The sequence below is a fragment of the Microtus oregoni genome, unplaced genomic scaffold (assembly GCF_018167655.1).
Source record: "Microtus oregoni isolate MIOR12 unplaced genomic scaffold, Mior012 000013F_ref0000133, whole genome shotgun sequence".
Lineage (NCBI taxonomy): Eukaryota > Metazoa > Chordata > Mammalia > Rodentia > Cricetidae > Microtus > Microtus oregoni.
The window spans coordinates 47300229-47309594 of record NW_024543072.1 but is presented as its reverse complement, the minus strand read 5'-3'; the positions used below and the strand labels follow the sequence as shown (position 1 = coordinate 47309594).

The following is a 9366-nucleotide window of genomic DNA, read 5'->3' as shown; positions in this document are numbered from 1 at the left end:
ACTATTGGCAATAGTCCTGGAACTTACTATATATTATCATATTATCCAGGCTGATCTTGAACTCACAGATCTTTCTGCCCCTGCCTCCTGAGTGCCAGGATTAAATGTGTATGTCACCATGCTTAGTGATGCCATACCTTTTTAAATATTTCATTTTATTTTTTAGTGTGTATAAATATGTATGTGTAGTGCATGTGTGTAATGCCCACAGAGGTCAAAAAGGTGTTAGATCATCTGGAACTAGAATTATATATGGATGGTTGTGGGCCAACACGGGGGTGCCGAGAGCCAAAAGACAGGATCTCATAAGGTAGCACTCACTAGCTGGTCTCTTGTCTCCACCTCCCAAATGCTAGGATTAAAGGCACGCAGCCCCCACATCCAACTGAGTTTTTGTTTATTATGACTTTTAATGTATTGTTCTATTGTTTATAGAGTAGCTTAACACTGTTCAGTGTTTTACAGTTCTCTAAAGACAATCATAAGGAAGAATGTGGTAGAATGCAAGAATCATTATTACCCAGTCACTATTTTTAATCTAACTTTTAACATCTGAAGGAGGCAAAGGATAATAGAACAATCTTGTCATTGCAGGGTCACCTCAGGTGCCTGAGTCACAGCAAAGTCTCTAGTATTCTTTCTTTCCTTTTTTTGTTTTTCTTCAACAAAAAGGATTTTAAGGCTCTGTGTTAACATAAATTAACTGAGAAGGATCTGAGTGGTAACATAGATTAACAAGAAGGGAAACAAAGCATAAAGTGGGGTGAGTCATGAAAATCAGAATGAATGTATCTAGTCTTTTCGAAAGTCAAACAAATCCACCCTTACCAAAGTTCAGTGCGGGTGGGCTATAAAGGAACAGCTGCCACCAACTAAGTTTTATCAGAAGTTAAAATGATACAGTGACAAGTATTTGCACAGTGGCCAGTAAAATACGTAATTTACAGTGGTACATACCTGTAGTCCCAGCATCGGAGGCAGCCTATTAACACACATAATGTGTTCCAGGCCAGCCAGGGCTACACAGACTTTATCAAACAAAAACCAGCTTTTGGCCAGTACTTGAAATTGTTAGGGGCTTCACACAGGGCAGACAAATATTGTGCCTGTAACCCTAAACTCATTGCTAATCTTACTGATGCTACAAATGTATTAAAATATCCAAGTCATGGGCTGGAGTGATGGCTCAGAGGTTAAGAACACTGGCTGTTCTTCCAGAGGTCCTGAGTTCCAATTCCCAGCAACCACATGATGGCTCATAACCATCTGTAATGAGGTTATGGTGTCCTCTTTTGGCATAGAGGAGTACATGCAGGAGGAACATTGTATGCATAATAAATTTTTTAAAAAAATGAAAAAAAATATCCAAGTTGTTAGAACATGCAGAAAGAATTCCTAAGGTGCAGGAGGAACTACAAGATCATGTAGGCACTTTGAAAAGTGCAGTTCAGTAATATCTGGGACATAGTAATTACATTTGTAGTTATTTATAAAAAAATTAGATTCGTTCACACCCAAACCTGTATGGGATTAGAGCTCCCAGAACTGAAAGCCACAGTAGCCTACCAATTGATTAATGGCGTGAATGGGATAAAAAGAATGATGGTACTGATAGATTGCAAGCGTTGAGCAATAAAAATCTGCCCATGCTTTGACAACACATACTAAGAGCCATACAGAGATTAGCATGGCCCTATACAATGATGTCATGCAAATTTGTGATGAGTCTTCTCCAGCTCATTTTCCAGGGGCATTTAAATCTTTAGGGGGACACTGTAAGAAGGATGAAAACCTTGGATTGTCTTTTCAACCATGAATCATCATGACAGTCCTCCTTTACTCTGTATTCATAAAATCTATACAATACGAAGTGCCACTCACAGCACTTGCAACCCAGAGACTAGACAAGCCAGCCTGCCTGTAGTTTCATTGCTCTTAGGATCTTTTGCTAATCAACCCACTAGAGTGACTAACCCTCCATGTAAAAGGGAACTACACTATCCTATGTTTAATTCAGTATGACCAGTTGTATCAATGTTGACAAATTGACTACTTAGACTTAAGCTCTATGGTATGCACTGGTAACAAGCTACTTAATAAACTGAAATCATTGCATCTCTATCAGATCCTGGAATGTGCCCCATAAGACATTCTTCTGGAGTCAAAGCACCTCAAATTTTGCCTAAGGGATTTAGCACTATGTACTGCATTAAAGGGTGTGATACCTGCAAGCAGACAGGAGAATCCCTGGGGCTTGCTGGGCTAGTCTAGCTGAGTCAGCGAGATGAAGGTTCACTAAGGGAACATTTTTCAGGAAGTGACTTGATCACTCTCCACCTTATTTTCGAGATAGTGTCTGGCCAGTGAGCTCTGGGAGTCTTAACTGTCTCTGCCTTTATAGCATGAGGATTATAGGCAGATGCTGCTTTGCCTGGCTCTTTATATGGAAGTTGGGAATCTAAATTCAGATCCTCATGCTTCACAGCAAGCAACATGGCAGCGCATGTCTGTAATGCTAGCCTTAATGAGCCCAAAGCAGGAAAAGTGCCATAAACTCAAGGTCAAACTGACCTAGCAGGCCAGCCAGAGGTGTAGTCTATCAGTCTTAAAAACCAAGGAAGACCTGACATGATGACTCTCCTAGCCATTGAGAGATTCACGGTCCTGCTACAACAGTCAACTGTCCACAAACCAACACATGGGATTTTTTCACCCTGCAAACATAAAAAACAGGATCTGCTCAGTAGATCCTGCACCACTACTACATATCCAGAATCAATTCTTTTTACTGGGAAGACTCACTTTTATAATCATACCTTATACTCATCTCAAAGTATTTGGAAGTAAACTGAAAAGCAAAATATTACTAAAATAAGTTATTTATTGTTATTTAAAATAAACATTTATTATAGAATATCAAATTTGACTTAATCTAATATATTAACAAAAACATAATACACTTCAGTAAACAAGGATTTCCAACTTAATGTATAACTAAGTTAATTAAACACTTGAGCTTTAGGTAGGGGCAAAGAGCAGCCACTGCCATCTAATTCCCCAAATCTATACTGCTTCATATTTAAGGGGCAACCTCAGAGGAGGTTCTTCCCCATGGGAAATGCACAGAAAAATGACACAGCCCCCAAAGCAGCTACAGAGGAGAAGGTGCTAGATCAAAATTCTACTTCATATCCCTGAAGGTGGTGGTGGGTTTTCCCACCAGTTTTATAGAAATGGCAGTTTGTTCATGAAAACAGCCCATTCATGGAATGTTGTAGCATGGTCATGTCTTCAATCTTGGCTTGGCAGTGTCTGGTCACATGCCCACATTCAGAGGAGAGATGCTAAGGCTGGGCTGCCATCATGTCACAGTGATTCCTGCCTCAGGAACACTAAGAAGATGCTCTCTTCTCTTTAGAGGTAGGAAGTATTGTCAATTCCAGAAGAGCTGGGTCTACAGTTTACCCTACATTGGATTCAATGAGATGGTCAATAAAACTTTTTTCTGTGAAAGATTTTTTGTAATTATCCTACATTTGGTTCAACAAAGCAACCAGTTTGAAAGTTACTGGGTTACTCATAATGATAGATGTCATTCCTCCCAAGAACTTAAGTCCTGTTGTTGAACATATCTTCATACCATCCTCTGTTTTTGGCTTCCATACAGACAGATGCATGACACTGCTGCATGGTATATTCCATCTCAATCAGTTGGCGGCATCCAATGGTTAATTTTTCCCTAGGGGGAAAAAAGAAATAGTAAATCACCAGCGGATAGTCAGAAATCCCAGGACTCCAGAGGCACGCAGGTATCTGCGAGTTCCAGACAACTTATGCTATGTAATGAGTTCCACTTTAGCCAAGGCTACATACCCTTTCTCAACAAGTATTTATTTGTAACTGTATGTATAAATGTATGTCTATGTATGGGCTTATGCATATGGATGTAGTGCCCATAGAAGCTAGAAGAGGGTGTCAGATCCCCTGGGGGTCAAATTATAGGTGGTTGTTGGCTGCTCAAGTTGAGTACTGGCAACTGAACTCTAATCTTTCCCAAAAGCAATGAGACCTCTCAACCCCTGCACCATTCTCCAGCCCACCCTACATTTTACCCCTGGACCCCTAAGGTAGAAAGAAAGTGTAACATGAGGGCCTGCTCTTGGAGTTTCTGTCCTGCCCAGTACCCCACAGCTGGCAAGCCCCAAAGAAAAATCACACAGTGAGTCTGCATTACTTATAAACTGATTGGCCCATTAGCTCAGGCTACTTATTAGCTCTTGTAGCTTATATTAACCCATTGTTCTTATCTATGCTAGCCACATGGTTCAGTACCTTTCTCAGCCAGGCAGGTTACATTCCTCCCATTCCAGCCCAGACCACCGAGAAGCAAGATGTAACTTACCCAGCTGAAAGGTACCGAGCCATGTGGCTAACATAGATTTTTATAACTTATGGAGGTCTCTGTGTGATTTTGGGGGGGGGGTGCTTGTCGGCTGTGTGGTACTGGGTGGGACAGAAACCCCAACAAGCAGCCCCTCATGTTCCAGGAAAGAAGTGATTCTCCATTGTCCTCTACCTTCACATGTGTGTTATGGTACACACACAATTCTTTTTTTATTTTTTTTTGGGGGGGAAAGGTTTGTTTGGTTTATACTTCCATATCATAGTTCATTAGGAAGGTTATTTTGTTTTTTTTTTATTTTTTATGTATACAATATTCTGTCTGTGTGTGTATGCCTGCAGGCCAGAAGAGGGCACCATACCTCATTACAGATGGTTGTGAGCTACCATGTGGTTGCTGGGAATTGAACTCAAGACCTCTGGAAGAGCAGGCAATGCTCCTAACCACTGAGCCATCTCTCCAGCCCCATAATTCTTTTTTAAAAATGAGTTATACAGATGGGTGTGATGGCTCATGAAAGGTAGAGCAGGAAAAACCTCAAATACTTAGTGAGTTCCAGACAAGCATGGACTACAGAATGAGCTTCTATCTCAAAAAAAAATAAAAAAAAGAATTGTAGATATTTACTGTATATGGTATGGTTTGAAATATGTATACATTACAGAATTGGCATGTTGAGGTATTTAACATACATTATGTCCCAAACATCTCTTGAACTACTACTCATAACTGATGTTTTGTGTCCTTTAATTAACATCCACCCAATCTTTCAACCACTACCTCCAGGCTTGTTACTCTACTGCCTGTTTTTGGATTCCAGTATTTTGGCTCTGCACAAAAGCAAGCTCATACAGTATTTGTTTTTCTGCTATCATAAGACACTCAACATAACAGTGCCCAGGTCCATCCATATGTCTACAGCAATAGGATTTCCTTCTTTTCAAATGCTAGACACTGTTCTAAAGAGCATTTTCCCTTATCTATTCCTTAGCTGGTAGGCATTTAGACTGATTCCATATCTGGTCTACTGTAACTGATGCTACACTGAACATGAAAGTGAAGAAATCTGTTAAACACAGTATGCCCATTTCCCTTAGATATATTAAAAACTCTATTTGACAGTTCTGAGGATTAAAGCTAGACTTCAGCATGTGAGACAAGTGTTCCACCAGGCAATATTCTTAATATAATATGACAATTTGAGAGAAGATACTCTTCTTAGCAAAGAGCACAGATTCTTAAATACCCAACTGAGATTTCCAGCTGTAATTCCTAGAATTCAAAAATAAGAGTTCCCATGGCAGAATTCTGTAAATAAGCAAAGTTGAATCTTTAAATAGAATACTGTGGGTTGAAACAGCCTAAGTTTCTGCCTAACTCTCTGAAGGACCTCTAGCTTATGTTCAGATGTCATCAGGGACTAAGTAGCACTGCAGAACAGATGGCTACACTGTATCTACTTCAGTTGGGGAGTTAAAGGTGAACTGTAAAGGGAGAACCCACTCCAGCAAACTTCCTCTGACCTAAGCATTCCCTCATCCCAAATAATAAAACCACTGCTGTAAGCCAACTAGCAATTAACTGAAAATTCACACTCTAAACCAAAGGTGAGAAGGCACCAGATTTCATCATAGATGGTTGTGAGCCACCATGTGGTTGCTGGGAATTGAACTCGACCGCTGGAAGAGCAGCCAGTGCTCTTAACCTCTGAGCCATCTCTCCAGCCCCTATTTAGCATATTTCTATCTACTAGGTGGTCTCTGTACGTTCAGGAAGATTACTTAGTTATCCAGTACAATGTCTATGCATGTTAGGTATTCAAGATAGGGTAATTATCTTCTTTACATTAAGAATGTCATGACTAGCCAGGTGTGGTGGCACACGCCTTTAATCCCAGCACTCAGAAGGTAGTGGCCAGTCTGGTCTACAAAGTGAGCTCTAGGACAGTCAGCTCTTATAGAGAGAAACCCAGTCTTGAAAGACAAAAAAAGAGAATGTTATTACTTCCTTGGCTTCTAGGATGGCTCAGAGCTATGTCCATAGTGTTAGAAAGGACTACAGCTACCTCTCCTCCCACATGATGGATCCCTTGATAGAGGGTACCAAGGGAAAAAGACCAAGTCAAAATACAGGATTCCATGAGAGGAAGGAGAGACAACAAAAAGTAAATATACCATATATGAGCTGCCCCTCTTCCTGAGGATGTGTGGCTTCTCAGAGAGTGACTAAAAACAATTTGTGGGTGGAGGATGGGAATGACGGACAGATGAGAGAATATGGAGAGGATTAACTGATACTAAACACCTTTCTAAAAAGCTGTATGGAAACGTATTACAATGGAAGCTTCCTAAGATTACGCGAGCAGCGCGCGGGGCGCACACACACACACACACGCATGTAAAAGAAATTTAAGTGGAATTATCCTAACAAGATTACAACACCAAACTAGAGATTGTGCACTACCAGGAATGGGTTGCTTCTTTTTCAGCTGTTAGTCAATGGGACCCAATAGACAGCCCCAGACACAATCAGCTACTGGCACTGTTCTTGGTTACCTTCTAGAACTTGACAGTAAGATCCTATTGCTGGAAACACCACATAATTGAGTCATAAACATGGAGAGGTTGTGACCTGGAAGCTTCATCCAACTAGTTGGCTCTTAAAGGGCTGGAAGGTGCTAGGCACACTACCAGAGGAGAAAAGTAATCATCAATCTCACTCAGCCATGAGCCCTCTGAGCTACAATAATAACTTGCCTGGCAAGATATGCCCACTGGTACAACAGTGGCATGAATGTTACAGGGTAACCAATCAAATTCTGGCAGGATTTAAGGCCTGTTTCAGAAGATGGACCCACATCTAGCACTGTTAATGACACCAAGAACCTGTGACTTGATAGATGATAGGCCATTGGAGAAAACCTACTATTAGTAAGTCTGCTGAATGGGCACAGCATTAAAATGACTCCTAATGACTTATTGCTATACATAAATGCTTGTCTCAACCTTCATCAGAGAAGCTTAATGTAGGAGATGGTGATCACACGGAGAACCATAACGGTCAACACATAGAGAGTCAGTCTTAAGAGGCACTGAGCCCTAAATAAGACATTTATATCATACCTTCCCTTTAAGGCTAATGGATCTTTGAGGAAGAAGATGGGAAGATTGTAAGAACCAGAGATAGTAGCTGATGTCAAAGAAATGGTGTTTTCTATACATAACAGCAGGTGAACATATGAACTCATAGACAAGACTTGCACAAGCTCAAGCCAGACAAAATCAAAGTATGCAGGGAGGGAGGTATGGGCACATATAATCTCATCCTTCCATGAGGAGTCATTGGCATTTCAGAGTTATAAGGAAAGGCAAAGCCAGTATTTAACTGTATGACCTCTATATTACCACATTCCATGGCAGGTCCCACACTCAAAGAGCAGTTGGTCAACATATACTGGATTTGATGAGGAAAGAGGGAGGAGAGGGAGAGAGAAACACATAAAGTTGGGCGGGTAGGGAGGTAGGAGAGGTGAATATGATCAAAATACATTGTATGAAATTCTCAAAGAATTAAAAAATATTATTTTAAAAAATTTTGGCTTTGAGTTACCCTAGGTCTATTTCCTATACTTAAAATTTTTGCTGCCAATTCTTTCCAACAACTCAAAAACAAAAAGTTTTTCAAAAAAGTCTTGTACAAGGTTGGAAACAGCAGAGATGAAAATGTTTTCTTATAAAATTCTTAAAAAAAAACAAAACCAACAAAAACAAAAAACAAAAAAGAACAAGTCCATATTCCTATCCTTGGTCATTTACTCTACATTTGAAAACAAAAGAACGTATCCTTCAATAACCAAATCTATTTCTGTATCCTTCCTTTTCCTTCCCTACCCTACCAGTTAGGAGGGGCTCCCTCTCCTCTTTAGCCTGGTGGTGCTAAGCTCCTTCCCTTCCTGTGAGTCAGTGTTCTGGCAACAACCACTCAGTTATTTCCTGCAGCAAGTTGTCAGTGCAAAAGGCTGCTGGGTGTAGTTAGTGTGGTGACGGAGTTCCTGAGTTCCTTCCCTCAGGACTCACCTGGTGGACAGATAACCAGCCTCTGAACTCCATTCTCCAGCACCTCCAGTGTGTCACATCCCTTGAGCACTCACTCACCTCTTGGTAACAGGGCCCTTACAAACATGAGAAGCAGCCCATTACATTTTTGGATACTACCTAACTGCAAGGTGATTATTCCTTGGTGTCTATAAAAGCCATTTATCTGAGTCCAAGTTAAAATGAAAACTATTTCTACTTTCTTCCTCTGATAGTCTTATTAAGTTGCTACACCTAGCTTAAATATGTGATCTTCATGTCTCAGCCTTCTAAACAGCTGAGATTACAGGTATGCACCACACCTACCTAACACTCTAGAGTTCTAAGTTCACATAGAACAGATAGATATGGCCCATATTTTTGGACACAATCATCTATAAAGATAGATGGTGATGCATGTCCACAGTCCCAACTACTACAGAGGCTCAGACAAGAGGACCTGCTGGCCCTTACAAGTTTAAAACCAGTCTGAGCAATATAGTAAGACTTTGCCTCAGAGAAATAAAAAAAGATCATACATACATGCATACATGAAAAAACCTTGAGGTTGAACATTTGAAAAATCACTTTAAACTATACAATTGATAAATTAACTTATGCTTTTTACATATATGAAATATTTTGTACCAATAAAAGTTAAAAAAAATAATTAAGAGGGGTTGGGAGACAACTTTGTTACCATGTTTGCCATGAAAACACGAGGACTTGAATTAAGACTTCCAGCTTCCACATGAAAAACCAAGCATAGCAGCATCTGCCTATAATTCTCATGCTATGGGGGCAGAGATAGGCAGATTTCTGGAGCTTAGTTGCCAGACACTATCTCAAAAATAAGGTGGAGAGCGATTGAAGAAGAGAGCCGACCTCCAC

General features: G+C 40.4%; 1 protein-coding gene across 5 annotated transcripts in view; it reads right to left on the bottom strand.

The window, feature by feature from the left end:
- Positions 1-2797: 2797 nt before the first annotated feature.
- The window catches only part of Swt1 (SWT1 RNA endoribonuclease homolog), a 77515-nt gene continuing 70946 nt past the window's right edge, over positions 2798-9366 (bottom strand). For all 5 annotated transcript variants that reach the window (XM_041662961.1, XM_041662959.1, XM_041662962.1 and 2 more), the window contains one exon: positions 2798-3739. In XM_041662961.1, coding sequence (XP_041518895.1) covers positions 3610-3739 — 130 coding nt within the window. In that variant the 3' untranslated portion in view covers positions 2798-3609. The remainder of the gene's footprint in view (positions 3740-9366) is intronic.